Genomic DNA, 25,169 nt, shown 5'->3' on the forward strand with positions numbered 1-25,169 from the left:
CTTCCACGCTGGTGGGCAATTGTTTTCAGAGACATAAACGTGCATGGTAAAGGTCTGAAAGTTGCGGCTTCAGCTGGAATTTGGATGCGGTCAAGTTTTGGATGCACAGCCACGATTGAGGGCTGAGTCTCGTCAGCCACAGCTGCAGAGTGCGATTTGTGCAGCACAACTTCTCTGCTGAGGCGAGATCATTATCTTTATGGAGAACTCCACTATTCAAGCTTATTTTCAAAGCAACTGTTCCTACCAGGCCTTGGCACCTCGAGGAGTTTTCGAAAGTTTCGTTTAGCGCGGAGATGACGATGACAATGAAAAGTCGACATGGTGAAGAAAGCAGCCTGAACCTGCTATTCTTTTGAGTTTGGGCTAGAAAAAGTCATTGAATACAAGCTATTCGGACCAAAGTTAGGCATCCCACAATGTATCACTGAGCATGACCACCTTTGAGAGCGTCGTCTACACCCCTCTCCTTCAATCCTCTACACTTGCACCAACAAAAGGGAAGTGTCACATTTCCCCAATTGGCACGAACACATTTACGCCGTTGAAACTCGGACAGCCGCTTGATCATTCAGACTGCTCTCAAGCTACAAACCACCTCCTGACCTTGATTTCTGCTCTAGCGATCATGTGATCACAGATGACGCCAGCACCAGAGAATATGCTAGCCTCTGCGTTGCACCTTGCTTCTTCATCTATCGGTCGTCTCCACTCTGTAACTTACTTTCCACTTCCTTCCTCGACATCCCATCCAAATACGCACACACGCTCACTCAACGCACTTCTGACCAATCTCATTTGTAGGCCAGGTGCAATTCGCTACCTGCCCACCAGTAGCTCATTCACGCAACAGACGACTGATGAATTGAAAGGTGCGCATACTTTCAACACCGACACGCAAACGCTATTAAAGTCGAAGAAATACATACCTCCAATTTCAACTTCACGACCTCTAAGTATGGAAACGCAAGCAAATGATGAAGAAGGGAGTTCCATATCAAAATCTCTAGGATTAGAGAACGTGTACCCACTCGGACTCATCGGCAAGTTACCATTGGAACTACGACTACAACTCGTAAGTACTCGTTCGCCTCGCTGCCTTTTTCGAATACCACGTTTAGACTTCCGAACAAGTCTTGTTTTCACTCTAATACACAATCCTAATCCTACAAAAAACCAAATTCTAAATTCTGCTAGTATGAACTATTACTGGTGAACCCCATGTTGGCTAAACCTGAGTCAATATCGAGAGACAAAGATTTCGGCGCTTTGGTCCGATATGACCTACACCCAGCAATTCTACGCACGTGCCGACGCATTCACGAGGAAGCAACGCCTACTCTTTACTCGAACAATACATTCTTCATATCTTTCGCCCCATGTAGTAGCTGGATATACGATTTAAAGAACATGAGTCTTTGTCCGCTTACCCGATACATGGCTTGTGCATATGATCCGCCACGTAAGTGCTACCCAACGAACGGTACAATTTCCTGCTTTGGTCAAGTTAAAAAGTGGAGAGTACTACTCAGCAGGGCGGTTGGCCGGCTTTTCGACAATGAATACCAAGCTGCTTTCACTTTTTCAAGATTCTGCTCCCTGATCTCCGTTACGACCCAAAAATCTATCGAGATCATTCTGATACCGGCGAGTCAAAGATTGGGAGAAGTCCATATGGATGAGAAGTGGTACCAGTCGACGAACATAGTGTTACGGCCAATTGGATTGCTAAAGGGTGTAGAGATCTTGACGTTCAGGCACTCCAAGAGGGAAGATTTTGATGGTAATAGCCCCCAAGGAATTATTACAAGGTTGGATAGAGATTTGCCTTCCACAAATACTCTAATATCTCTCCGTTCGCTAGCTATTGGAGAGTCACCTGTGGAGAGTCCATCCAGACTCTGGGAGTCTTTGATTCGGTATGCTCGTGTATTTGAGCCGAATCCCATGTACGCTCAGGAAATGGACCGAAACGTGCTTGATATTTACTTGGCGATTTACCGGTCTACTCCCAATGCCAGTCTTGAAAAGATCCACACACCCCAAAGCTCTTTCATACTAGGAGAGCATCCAGTCGAGATTGCATTGTGGCAAGCTCGTGTGGCAGCCGAGTCCCTAGACGGTATCAGATTCAAGCAAGAACGTGACGTGGTTGTGACGTATCTCGAACAGCAATTCAGAACAATACTAGCAGCACACATCAGAGTCAGAAATTACATCGAACGAAGACAATTTGCTGGTATGTTGTTTGATGCTGGAGCGCTCGTACCACGGAATGAAACAGAATCCAGGATCATGTCTCAAAAGCTATACATACCCACTGCACTTCTAGAGGAATACGCTCGTTCTTTAGTGCGCGATATGGCACCTGATGTCTATGAAAATTATGCGGTGTATCATCTCGATATGCAACAATGTCCAGAAGACTTTGACAACTCGGAGCGGCAGATATCCACGAAAAAGCTTCATGAGGCGTTAGCGTTAGGCGATTGGGAGAAATCCAAGTTGGAGTTCAGGTCTGCATGCGATGCTATGGACAAGCGATTCGAGACCGTCATAGAGGCACGACACAATTTGTTCTCCGCGGACGTCACTGGCGATCACCAATGCGAAGTGGTTGTTGATAAGGAAGTCTATGCTGGATCAATCGACTGGGAGAAGAACAAAGTTGGGGAGTCTGAAGTGCAGGATGATGAGGATATTGACTTTTGAGTGAGAGAGTTACGTTGCTAGTCTTCTAACTCTGATTTATGAAGTCTTACCGCTGACTTTGCCCGCAATAAGTCCTTTTGGCTAGAACGGCGAGCAGGAGCTGGTCAATTTTGTTGGAGGATCTCATTTTCACATATGATGACTTCAAAAGACCTCTTTGACTGTTATAGCCCTGACACTTAGTCACAGTGCTTACCTATAAGGGTCGTAGATTATTCAATACAATGAAGTTCTTACTTGTGTCTCTTGCCATGATCTGAACGTGACTACATGAAGCTGCAGAATTGAACCATCCATTACACCGCTCAAGCTCTTTCATTATATTACCTGCTGGCCCAGTCAAGCACAGTTCACTCATCACCTTTCATCGTCATCTTTCTGTTTGGATAGGTACGAACGTCACTTTCAAAATCACGTGCCAGACGCGGTACTCCTCCCGACCTCGGGACTTCTTCCTAGGTACCTACTAGGGAGTCTCGCTCGGCCCGACCTTCCTTCTTGTTTAACATCAGAACTCGTCAAAACTTCAACAACCGCAAGATGGATGAAGAAGAGATCCACTCGGTCGCCCGCAATAAGCAATGAAGCCTACAAATAACGAATCTATGTAGGTGATCGCGATAATTTGCCTGGAGTTACGAACGAAGCTGATCGGGTGATAAGTGATAACAGCTCTAACATGACACCTGTTCCTCGCTCCATGCAGAACGAGAGCGGAGATCTCAGTACGCAGTCGGCGCTGTTGGACATCAGCCAAGAAGAGCCGGAAGTACATCTGAAGCAGAGCAACAATGGGGCTGGGAGCCCATTAATCGACAAACTACCTCGTGAGATACGTTATGAGATCTATTCGTACCTGCTAGTCAACCCCGTTCTCGGCACAAGCTGGTCAGTCATTGAAAACGAAGCACATACTCTCGGCAAGCGAGAGCACTATGATCTACATCCTGCGATCCTACAAACGTGCAGGATGATCTACATGGAGGCATCGGAAGTCCTTTATGGCACAAACACATTTTTCATCACTTGTTTCTCCGTCCAAGAACTCTACAGGATTGAATACCTCTGTCCCATAACCCGCCACTTGGAAGACGAAAAACCAACCACAACCGAGCGATTGACGATATACGCTCCATCTATCAAGACCGTCAGGCGGTGGAGAGTCTTGATATGCGAAGTAGATATCCAGGATGATCTCTATGGGACACTCCCGCCAGATGTTTTAGATCATCCCGATCTATACAAGCAATCACAATGGCAGCTTCTCCATTTTTGTCAGTCGATTTGTCGAAGTCCTCCACGATCTTTAGAAGTCATTTTCGGACCAATTTCAGCAAAGCGCTGGGCAGCAAGAACAACTCAAATATTTCATAAGGTTACGGATCCTCTGCACCTCCTTCTAAAGATCCCTACTTGTTGCGTCCGACTAGCAAGTTCCGAAGAACTTAGGAACTCAATGGCAGGAATGTACTTTCTGTACTGGAATGAGGATGAGTGGGCCGACACGGAAAATAGCGATAACAATATTGACGAGTTCAGGGTGGAGAGTTTTGACGAGAAATGCCGTGATCTGAGGGCGCTCATCACAGGGCAATCTCCAGTCGAGCTAGTATTTGCAATGTTTTCCAACCTGCTGTCCTATGCACAAGCATTCGAAAGAGACCCTACTTTTAAGGACCAGATGGGGCTGGACCCAGAAAAAGATGAAGAAATTAAAGATATCTTCGGCATGGAATACGAAAACCGACTACCCAGACCGCTCCTCGACAAGAACCCTTACCGATTACGGCATTCGATGGTGCCTCTGGAGGAAGCTTTATCACGAGCAAAGTGGGCTTCTAATAGTAGTGACTGGCCAGAATTCAAGCTACAGAGAGCTAAGGTTTTGGAAATTCTGGAACAACACTGCGTCAAGATAGCTGGGGCCCGTCATGACTTGGCACTGTTTTTAAGACAAGAGAAGATGGAGAATGGTATCTTCGGCGTCAATCACGAGGAACGGGCCTCGGAATTCCATCATACTCGGATTGAGGATTGCCACGAAGTTGCCCTCACCTACTTGGAGGACTATGCCAGTGCTTTCGACAGAGACATAAATCGAGCAGGCAGAGCAATGCTCAAAAGCTGTCAAGATCTATTCGACACGGAATACAACCGTATGCCGCGAGAGACTTTGTTGAGAGAGCTCAACCAATGGATTAAGCTACGCAAGTTTGAAAATTTCAGGCGGAGATTCAAGAGAGCTGTAGACGATGTGGACAAGCAATTTACCGAGATTCTACTTGCTAGGAGTAAGATTTTTGAGTGGGATATCTCTGAAGACCGAGGCTTTCTGTTGGGTCTAGAAATAGGCCAGTGCGACAAGATTTCCGAGTCAGACTTCAAGATTCTGCCTACTCGACAAAGCATCACGCTCCGTGTAGGACCAAGGCGCCGCTAGGGAACATGCCGACGGTTCTGGCGGAGAACCTTCACCGTAAGACCAGACTTCGGATGAGGATGCTAGGGACCTTTATAGGTAATATGTTCTCACAGGAGTGGCTTGCAGTCGAAGCGTTGGACGGTGTTTTTTGGGGAAATAATTCGCAGTTAGGTGGATGGGATATTGTTGGAGAACCACTTGAGATCGATTGGGCAGAGTGGTAGGTCCCATGGTTTCGAGTGCTCTCGGATTAAGGACTTGCATCTGCGGCAGCTCCTGCTCTTGTTCACCTGCTTCATTCTCCCTACTGTACTTAGTATGAGACCAATGGCATCCAAACTCTCATCGATTTACTATAACACTCTTAATGTCGCACATCATTCCAGTACCTAGTGAAGCTTCAGTTGTAGATCTTGATCCTTGCCCCAATCAAATGTAAAATAGCTTAGATAAGTGAGATTCTGGAGACGTGAAATATGATATTTCACTTTCCAGACCAAAGGCATTAGCTCCATTAACGCCTTAACGCTGTTCTTATGCATTGCTAGTAGTAGCCCTGACCTGAGTTATCAGAAACGCCACGATCTACTTCCTCCTGTGAAGCCAGTTGAAGCGATTGAGCGAAACTTCTGGACTATTCCAAGTGATTTTAGTTAAGTTTTAAATTCGTTTTGTTACATCATCGATGTGGTAGTCTTGTCCAATGTCAAGCAAGTCAGGTGCCATCATTGTGGCTGGCATCAAGGTGACCATAACTCCGAAAGAGGTTAGCCCTATTCATGCAGCAAGAAATCCTCTAGCTCAAGGCTCAAAAATACGATATATAAGCTACCGAAGTCTTGGCCGGAATGCAACTTCTGGTTCACAATATTGTCTTCCACAACAACTCGGTTCCGCCTGAAGCGCCTCTTCCATAATCTGAGTCCTTCGAGCTCTGATTTCTTCAACGAGGCTTCTCTAGAACGTATCTGTCTCCAGATCTGCTTTCTTGAAGTTCCTTGTCTTAAAGAAATACCACTTTCGGGATTTCTCGTCTTCGACGAATCGGTCTTGCGCAATCTTCATCCACCCGATGCACAATTCCTTACCTTGATCCCCGAATCCCTCCCAAGAAATATGGAAGAATCGTTGTTAGAGGAGTCTGCGCTCTTAGCCCAAGCTGGTAAATATCAACTCCCTCTTATTATTTACTACAATTTTACTGACTTCTGAAAGATGAAGTAATTGATCCAGCACTCCAGGTAGAAACATTGAAGCAAGAAATCGCAAATCTCAAAGCCGAGCTTGCACGTGCATCGCAAAAGAATCGTCCTGAATCAGCACAAGCACCTGAGCAGTCTTCCCTCAAGCATGCTCCTACCACACAAGAGGCGTCAAAGATTTCTTCCTGCGATTTCCTTCGCAAACTCCTTGTCGAAATTAGAGTCGAACTTTATCGGAACCTGCTCATCAGTCCAATTTTCGGTGAGCCAGAGTCCGTACACTCACATCGAGAACTTGGTCTTACTCCCGGCATCCTCGGAACATGCCGCCAATTCTACCACGAAGGTATGCCTATTCTGTACGGCGAGAATACTTTCTACATATCATGTTCCTGGGACACAAGTGATATTGAACAACGATGTTGTTGCCGCCCACACTACTGGACACCAAAGGATAACCCATGGGATATTCACCGGCAAGGATGTCTGTTCGTTCGAGACAACTTCAATCGATCCCCCATCACGCGGTCTCTAAATGCTGCAAAGTATAGAAACAACCATGTGCAAATGGGCAACATTTCGGCCGTCAAGTATATCAAACACTGGAAGGTTATCATTAACACTCTTTTAGAGTCCGAGAATGAGGATACTGACAGATGGTGTGCTATTGACTTTTGTCAAGCAGTCTGCAAAGCCACACCCAAGTCGCTGGAGATTGTCATAGTACATGAAGACTCAGATTCTGCGACTCGATGGAATGGCGTCTATCAGACTCTAGAGGCTACTCTGGAACCTTTCAAGCTTCTCCGAAATCTAAAGAAGTTGAATTTCAGAACCGCTGACTTGTCTGATATCGTAGTAGGAAGAGGTATCTATCGGATGTTGGAAGCACCAAACGTCGATTTATCTCAATTGCTTTCAACTGAGCAGCAAGATGCACTGCGCCAGCTTATGACTAGCAACGCGGAGATTGAACGTCCACAGGATATGTTGACCCCGCTGCTTGCCTACGCACAAGCTTTTGAAAGATACCAGATGTTCAAGTTGCAGATGGGTCTGAGCCTGGATGAGGAAAGTCGTGTTGCCCAAAAGCTGGGTCCTGACTTCGACGATATCATTGCTTCCGAGTTCGCTATCACCAATCCGTTCTGCGGTCGCAATCCGCATACAGTTGAAGCAGAATTGCTTAGTGCCATGAATGCGGTCTCTAGGAACAGCATGGATGACTTCAAACGGTACAGAAGCGTGATTCTTGCGTATCTAGAGGACCAATATCAAGCAGTCTGTTCAGCTCGGATCAAGTTGTCCGGTTATATCCAAGGGGAAATGACCCAAAGAGGATTATTCAGTACCACCGACGATATTGGAGAGCAAAACCCCTACATACGCTCTCTGGAGACAGACTTTCGCGCAAAGTGGCTACTTATGCTCGAAGATTACGCGGACTCTTTCCGACGCCATATGCCCTTCCAGACTAGAGTCAATTGGAACAGGAACAAGCGACGACTGGAAAACCTGTACAATGCAATGCCAAGAGAGCTTGCTATCAATCAGATGCACCAAATGTTTGAAGTTGACAAATTTCAAGGATTCTTATCCGTTTTTAAGGCAGCATTTGAGGACGTGGAGAAACAATTCTTTGACATCTGCAATGCACGAGAACGACTCTTCATTTGCGACATCACCGAAGATTATGGGTTAGACTGGGAAATGTCTATGCCAACAGAGAATGACAAGGAGCGTGTCATATGGAACGTCAATGTTAAGCGTTCTGGACCAACTCTTGAAGCATATCGTACTCATCATGCAATTCGTTGAAACTGTGGGTTGGTAGAACTACGGTCAATAGGAAGGAGCTGCTTTGATTGATGCAGTCACTTGATACTCTTCAATGATTGTGTTGATGTTTTGCTTTTGGATCACTTTGCCATTAGGAAGTGTTCTGCAGCCTCTTCATCACACCACGCTCTTAAATTCCCTACACCACCCTTCTTTCCCACATTTGCATTGCTTTCGACTTGGAGCTTTATTCCTCCCATCTGCATATTGGTGAAGGTCAAGAATAGCCACGAAGGAGAAAATTTTGAGATTTTGGTAGTGGTTGAGAGGGAAAATGGCTTCTGCTGGGGTAGTCTGGAACCTGCAGTCAGAGGTTTGCGAGATTTACTTAGAATGGAAGACAGTCTACAAGCAGCAATGACTTTATGAACAGAATTGAATCTTAGTTGTGAAAACTAACACGTCCTACTTCAACAAGCTTCCATGATCTTTTGTTTTCTCACTCTCATATAACTCCTACCTCCTTTTAGTCCCAAACAGGTCAATGTAACTTCTGAGTCGTTGAGAATGTGGAAAGGTTGAATATGAAGAGCAGAAACAATGTTACATAGCCTTGGTTTGTGCTTGAGTTCTAAATTCAAATGTCTGAATTCGAAGAAGAACATAAGGTTGGACGTTTTTACACACATAAAACCACGTGACTCGTATGTTTTATTTCTGCGTCAATTTGACTAGCTCCTCTAGTCCTTAGCCCCTTCTTTTGGATATAGAAGAAGGTTATTGTTGCGGCGGCTCTTTCCGAAACAACCGCCTTTCCGATCAGCTTTCTTCCTCAGTGGCGCCCTTCATTAACCTCCCTCGATATCATTCTCCGTCACCTTGCTACGCGCTCTTTTTCGCTTCGAATCTTTCCTTTTCCGCTGCTATAGCAAGCTCCCATTACATTAGGATTTTCAGGCTGGTATCTCAATTTGCGCTCCATAGTCAACTCGGCTACACTTTCTTGCTTTCCAACAGGTATCGGTAAAGGTTTCAACTTCGTCTATGATGCTGTCATATTGATTTTATATTAGCAGAAGACCGCGTCACAATGTCCACCAAACGAAAACCCCTCATGCAACTTAAACCTGAGCTCGCCTTCGTTATTCGAACGAAAATCCTTCAGACCGACTTCGAGAATGCCACTCTTACAACCAAACGCAGTGCATCGAACACCGCAAAATGCACCTTCCTTGACAAGCTCCCTTCAGAGATTCGGCTTCACATTTACGAACTCTTACTTGTGAATCCGATAGTCGGAACCAGGAATTCTGTTGGCTATTATAGCAGCCTTGAACCATCGCCTAATATTCTCGGTGCATGTAGACAGATCTACAATGAAGCGGCGCCCGTATTATACGGGAAGAATACATTTTTTATCCAATGTTCAAGGGAGACGTTGGAGTTTGACAAGGAACGATGCGGCTGCGAAGTCAAACAGTGCCAATCATGCAATGAATCTCGCCCCTGTCAATACTATGCAGACTTCTGGAATTCATACAACCACGTTCCTTTCGAGCCATCTCTTACAAGATACTGGGACAATACTGAAGATAGGAACTGGTTTATGACGCTCGATAAAGTGCCATCCTTCAATCTTGTGCAACACTGGAAGGTTGTCATCAGCCCTCTGGACGTTTTCCCCCACGGCATTCGTTGCAAGTGGAGCTTGAGCCCGCTCTGCTGTGCCATTGCTCAAGCTTCACCGAAATCAATTGAGATTGCCATTGTGTCTTTGCGTAGGAGACTAAGCTGGGGATTACAGAATAGAATTTTTGAGGAGTGCCTGGAGCCTCTACGAGCCTTGCGGAAAGTAGGGAGCATCTCCTTTACAGTTGCCCAAGAAAAAGATCTAATATTCGTCTCACAAGGTGAGATTAGGGACAATGACCCTAATTACACGCCAAAAGCTTCACTTCTGGAAGAACTGCGCGGTTTGGTGACTAGCGACTGTGAGAGAGAATTTCTTAGGCCCATGTACGAACGGTTGCTTCGATATGCTCAGTCCTATGAAAGATTTCAACCTTTCAGATTGATGATGGAGCTGTCGAGTCGACACACAAGGATTGCTGACGAATTTGGGTCGGAGTTTGACAAGTATCACTTGATTGCGGAACAAACTCCATATCCTTACAAAGAGCACCCTGTCGAACTTGGCTTGTTTGACGCCAAAGCAACCATCCTGAAAAATGATGGGGCGCATTTCAGGTTCTTTCGGAATACAGTTCTGGAATACCTGGAACATCAACATGAGAAGATAATGTTGACTCGAGAGAATATCATCCATTTCATCAAGAAGGGAAAAGTTGCAAGTGGCATCTTTGATCTCGCCCTAGCTCAGCGGGACTCGAAACTTGCCACATCGGACATACCCGAATATGAAACAAACCAAGGCCTTCTGCTGCTGGAGGACTATGCTGAGGCTTTCATTCGCGAGTTGCCGTTCGACAATCGAGCTATCTTCAACCGACATAAAGCTAAGCTCAAAAAAGTCTACCATTCGAGGGAGAGAGAAGAACTCATCTCACAGCTATATGGTGCTGCTGATGATGGTAACCTCCCTGACTTTATGATTTTGTTCAAGAGTGCCTTCGACGATCTCGAAAAGCAGTATATGGAGATACAGACGGCGAGACAATTGCTCTTCACAGCAGATATCTTTAGAGACAGGGGACTTGAAGAGGGTCTCGATATCGAAGAATTTACTTGCGAGGATGGTATTGACTGGGCTATCGACACTAGCGTCCTCCCTTTTTATGCAACAATACCCAATTCTAGTGGTAGTTTCGAATGCGGCGGGCTGTAAGTGTTAGGGGGTTGAGCAGGTTTGGAATGGATTGAGGCATTCCCAGATGGAAACTGCTTTTGGGCTGTCGCGTTGCTTGTATTCTACATTATATGCTACTTCTTGCACTTGCTTCTGGCGGGGTGAATTTGAAAAATACAGGAAAGCAATTTTTCCAAAGGAAATTTAGTGCCAATGATCAGTGAATCTGTCGTTTTTATTGATCGTATTTATTGCTCTGTCGTAGTCTGATCTAACCACGCGGCCTCTTAACTTGAACCCAAGCAGTTAGATTTTCGTTCACTTAACTCACTACTCTTAGAAAAGGAGGTAACCGAGAATAAGCGAGCTTAAGCGACAGCCTTATGCACCCCTTTGGGAATTCTGGCCTAGATGATATTCCAGAAGCTAGCATACATTCCAACAGCTCTCAAGGCTACCCCCATTTGACAAAACCAATAGGCCGAGACTGCGAAAAGTCGACCGGAGACCCATGTGAAAGGTCAGCCCTAAGTGCATTCCGCTCTTGCATATTTTAGTGCTTACATAAAAAGACCCGCAGATGCACCAGAGGATCTGGATCTCTCCTAGGTGCTAATATATGAACAGCTTTCCGCACAAAGAATAGAACTACTCGAATATTGACGTTTTGAAGTGCCTGTTTGTCATGGATGAAAGCTCTGTGAAGAAGAAGCGGCCAGTTCCTGAGCAGCCTGCTGGTTTCGACCCTACTGCTATCCGCCAGGCTACTAATATTGATCGCTCAAACTGCACAAGGTATGGTAGTAGCATTTCCCACGAACTCTCAAACGCAACTACTGAATGTTACTGAAGGACGGTCCCCATGAAAGTACTCGTTCTCGGCCTCTCACGCTCAGGGACATCCTCTCTCCGCCAAGCATTCTTTGACCTCGGAATCTTCGACGTGTACCATTTCACCTCAATCATCAACGAGAATCCCGCAGATTGTAAACTGTGGGTTCGTGCCCTCGAATGGAAACTTGAGGGGAAAGGTACTTGGGGGAAGAAAGATTGGGATGCGCTCCTAGGACATTGCATGGCAGTTTCAGATCATCCTTGCCTGACATTCACCGACGAGCTTTTGGAAGCTTATCCCGATGCTAAAGTCATCCTTACCGTCAGAGATAATGTCGATGTATGGCACGAGTCGGTGATGCAGACCATTTGGCCGTTTGTGGAATTGTTGATCAAGAAAGATGTGAGCATTTGGCGGAAGCTGTGGAGGAAATTCCTGGATCCCGATCCATTTGGGAGGATGACGGAAATGTTTCATCTCAATCCCAACGGTATGTATCACGAATTTCCGACAAGAGGGAAAAGGTTCTATGAAGAACATAATGCAAAGATTCGAAGGATGGTGCCGAAGGAGAGGTTGCTGGAGTATAATGTTAAGCAGGGGTGGGGTCCTCTGTGCGAGTTTTTGGGTTACGAAGTTCCCGAGTGGGATTTTCCTAGGGTAAATGAGAGGAATGTCTTTGTTGCCCATCGGGAGAAGTACGGAGAGCGGATGAATTGGATTGTGGTAAAGAACGTGCTCAAATACGTTGGTAGTCCGGCAATAGTGGGGTTGGTTGCATGGCTTGCTTTGAGGAGGAGAAAGTAATTGATAAGTTATAAATAATCATCCTGGCCCTACCATATGAGCTCATCGCACAGTTGCACGGAGGATCTCACAGCTGCGTTGTACTCCAATTGTCAAGCGTCAACCTTGGCGATTGAGTCACGTGTTACCCATGATGTGGTCAAATCGTGTTACAAGAGAGAAACAAAACGTTTTCCATGATCAGGCTTTATGGAACGGATCTTCATCATTGAAATTTGAATGTCTGAAAACTGTCTCAGCCATGTGATCTTACTAGTCCTAATCCAGAATGGCGTACCTTCCAAGGTTTTGTCGCTCCCAGAATTAGATTTCCGTTCTACATCAACATCAACCTCACAATAATTTCCATCTTCCTCCATTGTCCGCTCTAACAATGGTTAGCCATGGAACAGATTTGTCTCGTCATGAATGCATTTAAAGTTATTCTTGAACGCCTTCACATCGAATTTCCCGATCAAACAAAGATGTCTCTCCACAGAATGCGCCATCCACGCAAGGCAATTATATCCTTCCCGTCTGAGAACAATTTCAGATCAATCTTCCTATACTCCCTATTTTGGATGATAAAAACGAATACCAGAGTTGGTCTGTTCGTTCTGTTTATCACGACGCGTTACATTTACTGCCCCTGATCGTCACTACGACTCGAACTCGCAGACTTCCCTTTGCCATTGCACTTTTGATCACTTCACGCTTGTACTCTAGATAAATAAACAAAAAAACACTCTTGTCATTCTAATACCAAGTGGCGGAATCAAACTCGAGATCCCGACCCCTTGAACTTTCTTTTTTTCTCCTGTCACTTTTCGGCATCAGAAGTAAATTTTCTGTCTCCTGAATCAAACATTACGGTTTTGTCACACTAGTGCTCAATAAATTGAGACACAATCGCCCAATATCATAACGGCGCCCCTTCGCCTTATTCTCTATTTCCTCTGTTTTTCCACCTCCCCACACTCTTTCTATTCCCTTCACTGTGTGATTGATTGTACGTAGAGTCTTCTACGTGCGCAATTATCTTCCTCTCATTATGCGTTTCTTCTCTGTTGCTGCCGTGCTCTTGGCTGGTGTAAGCTCTGTGTTCGCCGATGATCTCGAGGAACGTGGTAAGTTTGATCCTCATCACTCAGCTTTTCTGAAAACTCCACTGACATCCACGAACAGACAACACAATAGTCAACACCGTCCATGTCACCAACATCGTCACCGTCAGCGGCGCGTCCGTCCACCACGAAACCAAACAATACACCGTAACCAGCTACCAAACCGTGCACGAAAAAGGCTACAAATCATACGCGGTCTCGATGCCCCCCCTCCGGCCCTTCACCAAGAAGCCCAAAGTGCACACCCACTCTGCCAAGACGCACCGTGACCACACAACCAAGGTCCACGAACACTCCGTCAAATCCAAGCACGCTCGCGACGTCACCGAGTACGTTCACGCCACGGTCAAGACGGTCGAGACCGTCAAGCCGCACGAGACGAAGGTCCATACCGAGAGCTTGAAGAGCACCGTTCGCGTGAAGCATACTAAGACTGCGAAGGATCATCATCGTCCTCATGTTACTGGACTTCGTGAGTTGGCGCACAAGAAGCCTGGTGGCGGGAAGCCTACTGCGTCGCCGGTTGCGCAGAAGGAGAAGAGGGCTTTTGGGGCTGGGTGGTTTGCTTAGATGTTTTGGTGATGTATGGAAATAAATTGTTGTCCGCGAGGGCAGGAGAGGGAGAGGAGAGGGGCGTGATGTTCCTTTCGTGGGAAAGGAATGGAATGGTGTTCTGGTTAGATGCGTTTGTGGTCTCGAGTATACTATTCCCCAACACTCCTTTAACTTTGAATGTATCTTTTGTGCTGGTTTCGAGGGTACTTGCCGTTCATTTCTCTACGAAGCAAGTGCTTCTCCTGTTCTCGGTATGGTATCTGGTACGAATGGTCTTGATCCGATTGTTGTTTGGAGTCGATTCTCGTTGCTCATCTATATCAACAGGAGAACCACCGCGGTAGTGCAGCAGATGCATCGCGTGACGAAGCACAACTCACGCACTTGCACTCTCAACATATAATACTTTCTTCTCTTAGGCTCTTTCTGCCATACTTACTTCTCCTTGCCAATGATCGACGCCGAAACCACGACGCCGAAGCCACCCCCTTTCATTCATTTCGAAAGTTTGAATGACTGAAATACTGTGGAGCTGAGCTGAAAGGATGTCTGAGCTACCAATTTCAACAACAAAAGTCGGCATGTGGACTCCAAACCCAGAACAGAAACTACATCTTCCACTCTTGCCTCGAACTCCAACAAAAACAAACCCATCTCAAAGATCAGAATTTGACTCTATACACCCCTTCTCCACCAAAGCACTTACAACTATATATGCCATCCAAATTCTCCACCCATCAAACCTAGACTTGTCCACGGCTCGGTCCGCAATCTTCAAGATTATATAAACCAGGGTCCCCAAGTTAGCAAGTTAGTAATACGAGCTGCTACATGCAACAGAGACTAGGTCGATACGGTTCGTGTTGCGGATGTGGCTTTCCCACGGTTCCGGTTCTCTTCTCGAAGCAGGTCACGTGAATCTGCATGACTCCGGTCTCCCGCCATTCCACACCTACCTACGTAGTCGCTTTCTATAACTCTATATCTCATCTCTCGTTGGTAGAAATCAAAGGTTGACTCTCAAGCATCATTGGCAGAGTGTGTGTGTCCATCCCCATATCCGAACCACGAACCAAAGCATCGGGCCGAGTCCTCTCCTGGGGAGACGCTCCCAAGTTCCTGACTCGTATAGTAACTATTCCTTCCGTGCAGCTGCGTGTTGGGTAAAGTTATATCCGCGTTATGGAGTAGAGGTTGTTTTTGGATGGGACGGGAGAAAATACTGCTTTTGGAAGTGCGGGTGGGTGTTTTGCGTGAGGCTGAGAATAGGTGGTCTAGACTCGAGGGGGTGGATTTGAGTTTGGATGGGGATGGGAATGTTTGTTGTCAATGGGTGTATGGGTTCTGCTGGAGAGTTGGCTTGGTAGTAAGAGCGAAAGGATGTTGGTTTATATGATGGATCATGGACCTGTACTTCCGTACAATTGATCGGATGATGAAAAGGAAGTTCTCTCAGATGTCAAAGGTACGGTACAACTTTACTTCTCCTTAGTCCCACAAAACACCCTGCAACTCAATTCCAATCCCCCTTATCTAATTCGTCAATTCCTCCCCAACTCCCCAAGGTTCATCCTCGTGATACTCATCAGCTGACCCGCATCTCAAATAGGAAGGCGACTTGCGATGCCAAGCCTCACACCTCCGCCTCAATTTTCACCACCGAACCCACCACCACATCCCCAGAACGGCGATAATCAGCGAAGCAAAAGCTTCCCATTCCATCCAATCCAACTCTCCAGGCAACGCGCCACCACCCGCCTCCTCGGGCTCTGGCGGGCCCCCCATCCCCAGCTCTCTCCATACTCTGTCTCGTTCCCCGCATCGTGTGACCCGTGATGGCGATTCCCCGTCACACCCCGTCCCTCGCATCACCCGCTGCCCTTACCCCTCTCTTGCACCGGCATCAGAACCAAGGTAGGAAGGCCCCATGGAGATTGGCAGCACACGATCAAGTGTCGTCGACAGAGCGGCAATGGGTATCTTCCCTATCTCGGTCTAATGTTGACCAAGGTGGGGCAGGAAAAAAAGACTAGCAAAATGAGAATCTGGGCAACTGGGACTGATGGATGGATGGCGCGGGGAAATTTAACTCTCTTGTCATGTCCTGGTGCTGGTGAGAGTTCTCGATCACTCATACTGGACTCGCATTGAATAAATAGTATATATTGAGACGAGTGTCTCCTTTGCGACTTCCCTTGACTACTCTTGGAGCTGTGCGCTTCGAGCTTCGAGCCCCCCATCCTCTCTCCCCCTTCACGTCATTGAGAATAGGGACTGTTGTTGTGCGACTATTACATAGGGACCGGATCATCGACAATTCCTGTATCGTTTACAGTTATCCATAGATACATACCTCACCTCCTCGACATTATTTGCAATCATGGACATGACGTATGGAATCACGGCCCAACCTCACGATGCGCCGCTCCATTTCCCCCCGAAGGATGACCTCGCGCATACGAAATCCATGAACGAGGTCATACACAATGCGAAGAATGCGACGGATAAGGAGCACAAGATGACTTTGTTGCAGGGGATCAAGCTCTATCCCAAGGCGGTGGCGTGGAGTTTGTTGATCTCGACTTGTATCTGTATGGAGGGTTATGATGTTTGTTTGTTGAGTAACTTTTGTGAGTTACCCTGCTTTAGCATATGAAAATGGGGTTGGACATTGAATTGGAGTTTTTGGACGTTGTGCTGGATTGTGGAAGCGGGAATCAAATGCTGATTGTTGTGTCAAACAGACGCCTTCCCGCAATTCAATAAGAAGTACGGAGAGATGCTCCCAGACGGTACATACCAAGTCCCCGCAAGATGGCAAGCAGGTCTCAGCAACGTACGCGCATCCTCAGTTCCTCTTGAATTCAACTAACACGGACTGCAGGGTGCAAATGTCGGAGAAATCATCGGTCTCTTCATCAATGGATGGGTTTCGGAACGATTCGGATATAGATACACAGTCATGACTTGCCTGACCCTCATCATCGGATTCACAGCCATCTTCTTCACAGCCCAGAGCGTAATCGATCTCCAGGTCGCCGAAATCCTCTGCGGTATCCCGTGGGGAGTCTTCCAGACCCTGACGATTACATATGCTTCTGAAGTCTGTCCAGTCGCTCTCCGTGGATACTTGACCACATATGTCAATTTCTGCTGGGGTTTGGGACAAGTGATTGGTATTGGCGTTATCAAGTCTCAATTGGGTCGAACGGACGAGTGGGCGTACAGGATTCCGTATGCGCTGCAGTGGATGTGGCCGGTTCCTCTTCTGATTGGTGTATTGCTTGCTCCTGAGTCTCCTTGGTGGCTTGTCCGAAAGGGGAGGACTGAGGATGCGAAGAAGTCGCTTCTTCGTTTGACGAGTTTGAATCGGGAGACGGACTTTGATGCTGATGAGACGATTTCTATGATGGTTCATACTACTGCTTTGGAAGAGAAGGTGGGTTTCCTCTTTCAGTTTTTGAGAATCATACACTGACAGAATCTCAGATCACTAAAGGAGCAACCTACCTCGATTGTTTCCGCGGAACAGACCGTCGTCGCACGGAAATTGTCTGCATGGTCTGGGCCATTCAAAACCTGTCTGGAAACTCTTTCTCAGGTTACTCAACCTACTTCCTCGAACAAGCCGGTCTCCCGACATCCACATCCTACGATTTCGCTCTCGGTCAATACGGCATCAACATGGTCGGAGTCTTTGGAGCCTGGTTCCTCATGTCCATGGGCATCGGTCGTCGCTCCCTCTACCTCTACGGCCTCTGCGGTCTCTGCACCATGCTCTTCATCCTCGGCTTCCTCGGTCTCGTCCCCCACGCCCACAAAAAAGAAGCCTCCCTCGCCACCGGCTCCATAATGCTCATCTGGGCCATGTTCTACCAACTCTCCGTCGGAACCGTCTGCTACTCCCTCGTCGCCGAACTCTCCACCCGCCGTCTCCAAATCAAGACCGTGGTCCTGGGCCGCAATCTCTACAACATCGTCGGCATCATCTGCTCGGTTCTCACCCCCTATATGCTGAACCCGGGGTCCTGGAACTGGGGCAACTACACGGGCTTCTTCTGGGCGGCGATCTGCTTTTGCTGTATCATCTATACGTATTTCCGGGTGCCGGAACCGCAGGGACGTAGTTTTGCGGAGCTGGATCTGCTGTTTGAGAGGGGGGTGAGTGCGAGGAAGTTTGCGAGTACGGATGTGGATGTTTTTGGGGAGGAGGTTAGTGTTGATGATGGGGTGGTGGGCAGGTATGAGGAGAAGTTGGAGGTTAGTCATCAGGAGGTTGTTGGTGGTGGTGAGAAGAGATGAGATGGGGTAGTTCCTTGTCTGTCGATGAAAGAGAGAGAGAGTAGAATTGTGGCTGATGGTTTTTTGATGTTTTGTAGGGACAGCATTTGGTTCGTTGAGTTGAGGAGTGTTGAGTCGGATGTCGTTTTTATGGGTTGTTATCATTGGGTTGGAGTCGGATTGGATGAGGTGTTTGGTGAAGTCGTTGAGGGTTGGAATGGGGTGTTGGATAAGCATAGCCCATGAAGGCTTCTGAAGTCAAGGCAAGCCAAGAAGCCAGGAGGGTGTGGAGAGTCAATCAATCATGGAACGAAACAATAAATCAGTCAATCAATCAATACAACTTCAATTCGTTGCCATTTTTAAAGTGATCACCGTACTTTTAGTGTTTAAACAAGAAAATATCACTATTCTGGCAAAATTGTTGAAAATAAAAAGTTTCTCCGCATTCAAGTTTGCCGTTGAGAGTTGAAGGGCATATATCAATTACAGTTTAATCATATAGAATTGAAAACAGCCAAAAGAACCCACCACCACCACTGTCAAATAATCCCACGGAACCAGACAATCTCTCCTAGTGGCCCGAAGAAAGAAGATCTTCTTTTCTATATACAAGCCTTTATCTATCTATCTATCCATCCATCCTTCTTCTTTGCAAACAATTTATTTATTTTCCTTTTTGTAAGAAATTATATTTCGATATTGCGGGGCTGGAAATCACAAATCAATCTTAGATTGAAAGACTTGAATGGAGGATTTTTGGCTAAGAAAGAAAGAAGGAGGCGGGTTTGGTTTTTTTGCTTTCTTAAGCAGCAGTATCTCCTTTACAACGAAACGCCGATATCTCTTCTCAAACTTTCATCACCAAAATCCAAACTCGGCAGGAAGCCAGCCTGCAATACCAACATCCAACCCTCCCCTGAGAACACAACATCCCATCTCATCCTATTTTTCCTGTCTTCCATTTGCATTCCTACCACCGCTCAATTTTTTTCTCTGAGCCTTTTTAGCAAAATGACTAGTATTATTTGTAGTAAAAACTCCCTCGTTAGCTTCATCACGTCTTCTTTTTTTTCCTGACGACAAGCACATCCTACGCTTTCTTTTGTCACCTACCTCTAATCTTCCACTTCCCACGCCCATCAACAAGAAACCGACTGCTCTTCACCGTCTGAATAAAGCCGCCTGGGACAAGCTCAAGGCAGAAAGTCGGAACCGAAGTGCTCGTTTCTACAAGGTTGAGGTATATACCGCTCTGGGTCCTTTTTAGGAGCGCTAGTCTATGTAGGCAGTGAAAGTAGAAATTTAAAATAAAAAATTAAATATAGTATAAAGCTGGAGTGAGAATACAGTGCTAGAATAAAAGCACGGTGCTAAAATAAAATTATACTTAAAACTAAATAAAATAAACAGCATATAAAACCTGACCCCTCCCCCCTCTCTTCCCGCTTCAACCCTTCAAAACATCTATACTAGAAAACAACCCCTTAGACCCCTCCATTAAAAACTAATATATCAAAAGTACCTACCTAGTATTCTAAATCACATTCACATTCACATTCACGTGCCTGCTAACCATAACATCCCTCCTCCCTACCTACAAAAAAAACCAGATCACTATCCCACCAAACAATATTAACGCCGCGCACTCAACCTCCCTCCCCATGGGGCCAGGAGACGATTTATATAACGAAGAATTTCCATTCCATTCCATTCGCTTTCGAATGCCTAAGAATGGCTAGTCACATGACCCCCATCACCCTCCACTTTGACAACCCCCGCCGTCTCTACCCGACCCGAACCGAAGTGCCACCACTGGTGTAACTCGAAAAAAATAGAGGGGTCATTGACTAACGAATGGACGGGCCGCTGCGTAGGTAGCTACTTGGGTAAGTGGAAGGAAAGGTTTTTCTTCGTGCATTTTCTGGTGTCATTTCAAGCTTTTCCGGTTTTCTGTTGAGGAGCGGGATGAAGGGGGTGAGAATGGAATGGAGAGGTGAGTAAATCAGTGCTGGACAGAGTTCTGCGCATAAGACGGACGGGATGAGATGGGATGGAATGAAAGCAGTCCCCTTTCGCGCCATGGTATCGGGATGTTAAACGGTAAAGTGGGTATAAAGCTTGAAGTATAGTCTTGTTCCTAGTTATGTTCCGGAAGAGAACATGTCCGCATATTTATAGACCAGGTAGTAATATCACATCACGATTCACTGCTAAAAAAAGGAGCCAGGGAGATTTTTGAATACTGTTCAATTGCTTGCTAATATAAAGAAAACCCGCACCTCGATTTGTTGTTCGGTCGTGATCATTCCTACCCTTCCCATTCCATCCCTCCTACTCCATCAATCAATCAATTGTTTTGTATATTTATTGTACCTTTCCCAGCAAAGCATCCATCCATCCATCCATCCATCCGCAGAGTGATATATCCTCCACCTCCATCCATCCCACGACAAAGAAACAGCAAGCAAAACGCAGCAGCAGCAGCAGCAACACAAATGACCGCACAAGGAAAATCGTATAATATGTTCATCCATCAATCGTAAAGGAGTGTGAGTGTGTTCTGGAGCTTTTTCTTTCGGCCAACCCATCCACAATATGCCAAACCAACCCCGGCAGACCAAATGAGCAGATGAAAAGATGATAACAACACCACCACCCATAGACCAATTACAACAGAGTACTGGACGAACAGGAACAGAGACAGCGACAAGATAGAAAATTGACAAACGCCATGCTGCTCGCAACCCCCCACAATTAACGCCGGAAAGGAGATAGGGTGTACGGAAAGAAAGATGAGAAGGAGATGCTTTTATTGAAGGGACCAGTACCGAGAGGTGACAAGATATATGTCGACAAGAGGAGAGAATCGTTAATACACGAATGAAGCGTTGTCGAAAGTCCAGACCTTATCATGATCGGTGCAATGACTCGTGACCATGACTGCCGATTGTGGAGACCCACTCGCATCTACCGTTTTCTCTTCTTGCTCTTATCTGGGCTGCTCTGACCGCCAGCTGCCACCATCGGAGGCAGAATGCTTGTGTCCACAGACAATTCGTCCTTCTTCACCGGTACACCCATGTGGCGTCCATAACGGCCCTTGCGACCATTTCCTTCATCCTCGCTGACACATTGATCTGCACTCAGACCAGCGTCTTTGCATCGTTGACATGGGCGTTGACGGTCGCAACCTTTCTTACTCTTGCGACATCGCTGGCAGCGGGGTTTGGAGGAAAGGTCCTCTTCATCCTCACCGAGTTGATGCTGGAATGCCAACGCAGATGCATTGGACGTCTTCCGAGACTGAGGTGGCAGAGAGGTGGGAGAAATTGGCTTAGCGCTGCTAGGAGCACTGATTGACTTCTTTGACCTAATCTGAGTTGGTCTTTGAGTCTTCAATTTGCTTGACCTGACTTTGGCTTCAGAAGCGCTGGTACGGGGCTTGCCCATGACGGTGGGGAGGCTCTTGGACTTGAGCATCTTTGGTTTGTTCTGATCAAGCTCCATAGCATCATCTTTGAAAGCAGGCTTGAAAGTCTCATCACGGCCGTCTTCGCCATCAGCCTCATCTCCACTAGGCTCGGTGCTGTCTTGGCTTGGCAAGATATCATCCAGATGCTGGCGAAATTTCTTGACATGTCCTGGTGGCAAGATTGGGCTTGCTTCACGCTTCTGGCGCCGAGGAGGTGGCAATTCATCCTCACTCTCGCTCTCTCCCTCACTTGTTGCCCCAGTAGAAGAAGCAGCATCTGCTCGGCCGCTGAATGTATCATCAAGCGTGGAAGCAGATGTGCGACCGTGGGAGATGTTTGACATTTCTCCCAATCTCATCAATTGTAGCGCAACATCTTTGTCTTCCTCCGACATGCAACTGCCAACTGTTGGATCGGGAGTTGGGAGTATGCCTGAGCTATTGCCATTTGGTGTGCTGCCAATTGATTGACGATTGGTAGGATACACAGCACCGCCGCGAGTGCGACGACCTTGAGGAGCCGGTGTAGTATACATCCCCGGCTGACCAAATCCATTGCTATAGCTTTGTGGGGAGTGTAGTGGTTGGGGGTTCGAGAATGGATGTTGTGATGGGTTGGTGAAAGGGAAGGCTGAGCGATGGTGCTCATTGCGACGAGCTGGAGACACAGAGGAGTTCGAAGTCGCTGCAGGCATCTGGGGAGGAGCGAACAAGGGCAATTCCTAGTTCCAAGTATTAGCAAAATGTAGAAATAAAGTGATTGCGATCTCTAAGAGCTGTCGTGTACTTACGGAGCTTTCGAATTTGGCCCTCTTTCGTCTCCCGCCCTCAACAATATTGTCCAAGCTAATCTCGGTGTTACCAAGATGTTCACTCTTGGTCCTGCTGGAAACTGAGCCAGGTGCTCCATCCCCACTGCTGTACCCATTCATGCCATCGCTGTGATTATCTGTAAAGCTGCCATGGGCGCTCGATCCACGACTCTTGAAACCAGAGCGCGACCGGCTCTTTTTCATAGGAGGTGGATTCGTGCTGGCAGATGCACTTCGGCGTCCACGGCCTTGGCCAGGTGATGCGCTGCGCAATCGAGACGTTCTTGACGTTGGTCTCGATGGGGGTTGACCATAACTGAGTGCCTGTGCTGGTTGCGGTGGTGGCATATGGTGACCATCGCCGGGATAGTAATTGGCAGCTGCCGGGAGGATAGGAGATCCTGAGTGGTATGAAGATGGGCCATATGCACCTGGTGGAGGAGCAGCCTCTTCGATAACTCTGACATAAACTACCATATTGTTTCGGAGATTCTCATAGCGAGCGATGAGGGTGTTCCCCTGCTCATCCTCAAAACTCACTCCTTTGGCACCACCTGGACCAGCGTACAGCCCATAGAAGTTCTTGACGGTGGTGATGATTGAATCGGTAGTATCGTGAGGGAAAATTTGCACTCTCATAGGGAGGCGCGCACGGTACTGGGGGGATTCGGGGAAGAGGAGCTCAAATGCGACACTCTTCGGAGTCGGACTCCCAAAGGGAGACATGCTTGGATTGTGAGGAGTTGTGGAATTGGAGTGACCATTGCCATATGTAGCTGGTGGTGTAGCCATCCTGTGATCACTCCGCGCATCCATCCCAGTCGTTGTGGTTCGGGTCGGGTAGGAGTGTGTGCGAGAAGGTGGTGCAGTATCGTGAAACTGGTTGTGTGCGTGTGCAGATACTGGCCCTGACAGAAGATTGGATAGTTCCATTCCCCTATGGGTATACTGTTTTCCGAGCGATTGACGTTGCTATTGATCGAGTGATGGTTGTCTGTTGAGGAGATGAAGGTTCTGGGCTGGCTGGGTGGGACGGGTTGTCGCAAAGCAGGCGGAGGAAAATGGACAGAACGAACGTAGGGTATCTGGTCGAACTAGATGGAGGCAGATGTTAGCATTGATATTGGCAGACTCGAGGATAGTTTTAAAACTCGATTTGATGAAGAGATGGGAAGAATGATGGAATTGTGCGCTGCGTCGTCCTGTCTGGGCGCTTCGGAGCTGACCCGCTGGAAGCAGAAGTACAGCAACAGACAGGACATGGAAGGAGTGTGATGTAGTCTGGATACTTGATCGCATACGATCAAAGAATCATGGCAACTTACAGCTGATCGAAATGGATGTCGTTGGGAGGGCTATCGAGGCATTTGAAGTGGTCGTTCGCTCCAATTGGCGTCTCGAAGACCTGCGATGACCGATGATGTTAGCAGACGATTTCGAATGAGATTAAACTCTTCGGTAGGTTGAGATGATGTAGATGAAGATGAGGGATGGATTTGATTCTTACCTGCTGCTGGTCAGTTGTGCGTTCCTCCTCTCGAAGCCTTTTCGTGTGTGTGAGGAGAAAGAGAGGATGTCGGCTCGCGGAGGCTTGAGGTGGTTACTCAGAGCCATGGATTTTTATGCACGCACTTCAACATAACTTTGATCAACTACATATTTTCCAAGAGCAGGCATTTTTCTTGTCTTAGATATAATTATAGTATTAGAGAACATTCACACTTGTCAAAATCTATCTATACCGTATCTACGCCCAAGAAATGGTGCACAATTCTCGGCTTCTATGGTCATGTCGCTGCCCACTTTGCACTGGGACGTCCAGATTAAGAACGTCCCATAGAGGTAACGATGCACAGAGAGCAGAGCAAGTTCTGTTCAAGATATCTAAGACCGCTACCTGGTTGTCTACCATTGCCTGTTGATGGCTGAAGGATTTACTGCAATAATGCTTCATTGGTCTCCTGTGTGCTCGAGTCTACCATTCATCCCGCTTTCGGAGAGTATTTTGCCTATCTGGAAGAGAAACGTCCACAAGATACCAGAAGCTCTGCACATGTTTTATAGGAGCGCGGAAAGCTATCAAGGTCCCCGAGCGCATGCGACTACGACTGCGACTTGAAATAACCTGTGTGTCCAGTCCAGGTGTGGTCGAGACAACTCAAGAAGCAGTGGCCAAGTGCTTGATTAAAGTGTGCCCAGCCCATGGAGCCAATGATGGCATGCGCCAACGTTTGAGGCAGGGATGTGTCGAGAATGATCATGGGTGTAACGCTTCCCATCCATCGTTTGACGTCTGGAGGTTTTGGGAATGATCTGAACAATTCCGGAACTCCAATGTCTCGAAAAAGGATTCGATGACCTGAGAAGGGCCCTATCAGGA

At 47.0% G+C, this 25,169-nt stretch overlaps 11 protein-coding genes across 11 annotated transcripts; 7 read left to right on the forward strand and 4 right to left on the reverse strand.

Moving 5' to 3' along the window:
* The first annotated feature begins 221 nt into the window (after window positions 1–221).
* LY89DRAFT_689896 (uncharacterized protein) lies at window positions 222–2,919 on the forward strand. The gene is made up of 2 exons (XM_018215995.1): window positions 222–1,075; window positions 1,198–2,919. The coding sequence occupies exons 1-2, from the start codon at window positions 641–643 to the stop codon at window positions 2,710–2,712; spliced, it is 1,950 nt and encodes a 649-aa protein (XP_018064392.1). The 5' UTR covers window positions 222–640; the 3' UTR covers window positions 2,713–2,919.
* Window positions 2,920–3,391: 472 nt separating this feature from the next.
* LY89DRAFT_740442 (uncharacterized protein) lies at window positions 3,392–5,152 on the forward strand (the record flags this gene model as incomplete). The annotated part of the gene is made up of 1 exon (XM_018220587.1): window positions 3,392–5,152. The coding sequence occupies one exon, from the start codon at window positions 3,392–3,394 to the stop codon at window positions 5,150–5,152; it is 1,761 nt and encodes a 586-aa protein (XP_018064393.1).
* A 1,098-nt stretch (window positions 5,153–6,250) lies between these two features.
* LY89DRAFT_760869 (uncharacterized protein) lies at window positions 6,251–8,154 on the forward strand (the record flags this gene model as incomplete). The annotated part of the gene is made up of 2 exons (XM_018221526.1): window positions 6,251–6,296; window positions 6,350–8,154. The coding sequence occupies 2 exons, from the start codon at window positions 6,251–6,253 to the stop codon at window positions 8,152–8,154; spliced, it is 1,851 nt and encodes a 616-aa protein (XP_018064394.1).
* A 1,051-nt stretch (window positions 8,155–9,205) lies between these two features.
* LY89DRAFT_675538 (uncharacterized protein) lies at window positions 9,206–10,960 on the forward strand (the record flags this gene model as incomplete). Its single annotated transcript, XM_018213518.1, has 1 exon — window positions 9,206–10,960. The coding sequence occupies one exon, from the start codon at window positions 9,206–9,208 to the stop codon at window positions 10,958–10,960; it is 1,755 nt and encodes a 584-aa protein (XP_018064395.1).
* A 597-nt stretch (window positions 10,961–11,557) lies between these two features.
* On the forward strand, window positions 11,558–12,579 carry LY89DRAFT_787699 (uncharacterized protein). The gene is made up of 2 exons (XM_018223095.1): window positions 11,558–11,716; window positions 11,774–12,579. The coding sequence occupies exons 1-2, from the start codon at window positions 11,607–11,609 to the stop codon at window positions 12,561–12,563; spliced, it is 900 nt and encodes a 299-aa protein (XP_018064396.1). The 5' UTR covers window positions 11,558–11,606; the 3' UTR covers window positions 12,564–12,579.
* Window positions 12,580–12,905: 326 nt separating this feature from the next.
* On the forward strand, window positions 12,906–13,394 carry LY89DRAFT_268472 (uncharacterized protein). The gene has a single exon (XM_018206341.1). It carries the CDS (start codon window positions 12,947–12,949, stop codon window positions 13,193–13,195), a length of 249 nt encoding a protein of 82 aa, XP_018064397.1. The 5' UTR covers window positions 12,906–12,946; the 3' UTR covers window positions 13,196–13,394.
* A 375-nt stretch (window positions 13,395–13,769) lies between these two features.
* Window positions 13,770–14,602, reverse strand: LY89DRAFT_268509 (uncharacterized protein). The gene is made up of 2 exons (XM_018206342.1): window positions 14,433–14,602; window positions 13,770–14,370 (listed from the first exon to the last, which is right to left on the reverse strand). The coding sequence occupies exons 1-2, from the start codon at window positions 14,437–14,439 to the stop codon at window positions 13,853–13,855; spliced, it is 525 nt and encodes a 174-aa protein (XP_018064398.1). The 5' UTR covers window positions 14,440–14,602; the 3' UTR covers window positions 13,770–13,852.
* A 2,005-nt stretch (window positions 14,603–16,607) lies between these two features.
* On the forward strand, window positions 16,608–18,523 carry LY89DRAFT_597333 (maltose permease MAL61; the record flags this gene model as incomplete). The annotated part of the gene is made up of 4 exons (XM_018209973.1): window positions 16,608–16,851; window positions 16,966–17,057; window positions 17,106–17,660; window positions 17,711–18,523. The coding sequence occupies 4 exons, from the start codon at window positions 16,608–16,610 to the stop codon at window positions 18,521–18,523; spliced, it is 1,704 nt and encodes a 567-aa protein (XP_018064399.1).
* A 1,747-nt stretch (window positions 18,524–20,270) lies between these two features.
* LY89DRAFT_268543 (uncharacterized protein) lies at window positions 20,271–20,719 on the reverse strand. The gene has a single exon (XM_018206344.1). It carries the CDS (start codon window positions 20,584–20,586, stop codon window positions 20,353–20,355), a length of 234 nt encoding a protein of 77 aa, XP_018064400.1. The 5' UTR covers window positions 20,587–20,719; the 3' UTR covers window positions 20,271–20,352.
* A 1-nt stretch (window position 20,720) lies between these two features.
* LY89DRAFT_268542 (uncharacterized protein) lies at window positions 20,721–21,318 on the reverse strand. The gene has a single exon (XM_018206343.1). The coding sequence runs from the start codon at window positions 21,163–21,165 to the stop codon at window positions 20,845–20,847; it is 321 nt and encodes a 106-aa protein (XP_018064401.1). The 5' UTR covers window positions 21,166–21,318; the 3' UTR covers window positions 20,721–20,844.
* Window positions 21,319–21,472: 154 nt separating this feature from the next.
* Window positions 21,473–23,605, reverse strand: LY89DRAFT_701046 (uncharacterized protein; the record flags this gene model as incomplete). The annotated part of the gene is made up of 2 exons (XM_018217166.1): window positions 21,473–22,699; window positions 22,769–23,605. The coding sequence occupies 2 exons, from the start codon at window positions 23,603–23,605 to the stop codon at window positions 21,473–21,475; spliced, it is 2,064 nt and encodes a 687-aa protein (XP_018064402.1).
* Between the last annotated feature and the right edge of the window lie 1,564 nt (window positions 23,606–25,169).

This window comes from Mollisia scopiformis (genome assembly GCF_001500285.1).
Source record: "Mollisia scopiformis unplaced genomic scaffold LY89scaffold_27, whole genome shotgun sequence".
Lineage (NCBI taxonomy): Eukaryota > Fungi > Ascomycota > Leotiomycetes > Helotiales > Mollisiaceae > Mollisia > Mollisia scopiformis.

What these genes read in the sequence shown, in the direction of transcription:
- LY89DRAFT_689896 (XM_018215995.1), top strand. Translation starts at nt 641, where the DNA reads ATGACGCCAGCACCAGAGAATATGCTAGCCTCTGCGTTGCACCTTGCT. An exon ending in TGGAACTACGACTACAACTC is followed by an intron (nt 1,076 to 1,197) that starts GTAAGTACTCGT and finishes AAATTCTGCTAG; the next exon opens with TATGAACTATTACTGGTGAA.
- LY89DRAFT_787699 (XM_018223095.1), top strand. Translation starts at nt 11,607, where the DNA reads ATGGATGAAAGCTCTGTGAAGAAGAAGCGGCCAGTTCCTGAGCAGCCT. An exon ending in GATCGCTCAAACTGCACAAG is followed by an intron (nt 11,717 to 11,773) that starts GTATGGTAGTAG and finishes ATGTTACTGAAG; the next exon opens with GACGGTCCCCATGAAAGTAC.
- LY89DRAFT_268472 (XM_018206341.1), top strand. Translation starts at nt 12,947, where the DNA reads ATGGAACAGATTTGTCTCGTCATGAATGCATTTAAAGTTATTCTTGAA.
- LY89DRAFT_268543 (XM_018206344.1), bottom strand. Translation starts at nt 20,586, where the DNA reads ATGGCGCGAAAGGGGACTGCTTTCATTCCATCCCATCTCATCCCGTCC.
- LY89DRAFT_268542 (XM_018206343.1), bottom strand. Translation starts at nt 21,165, where the DNA reads ATGGGTGGTGGTGTTGTTATCATCTTTTCATCTGCTCATTTGGTCTGC.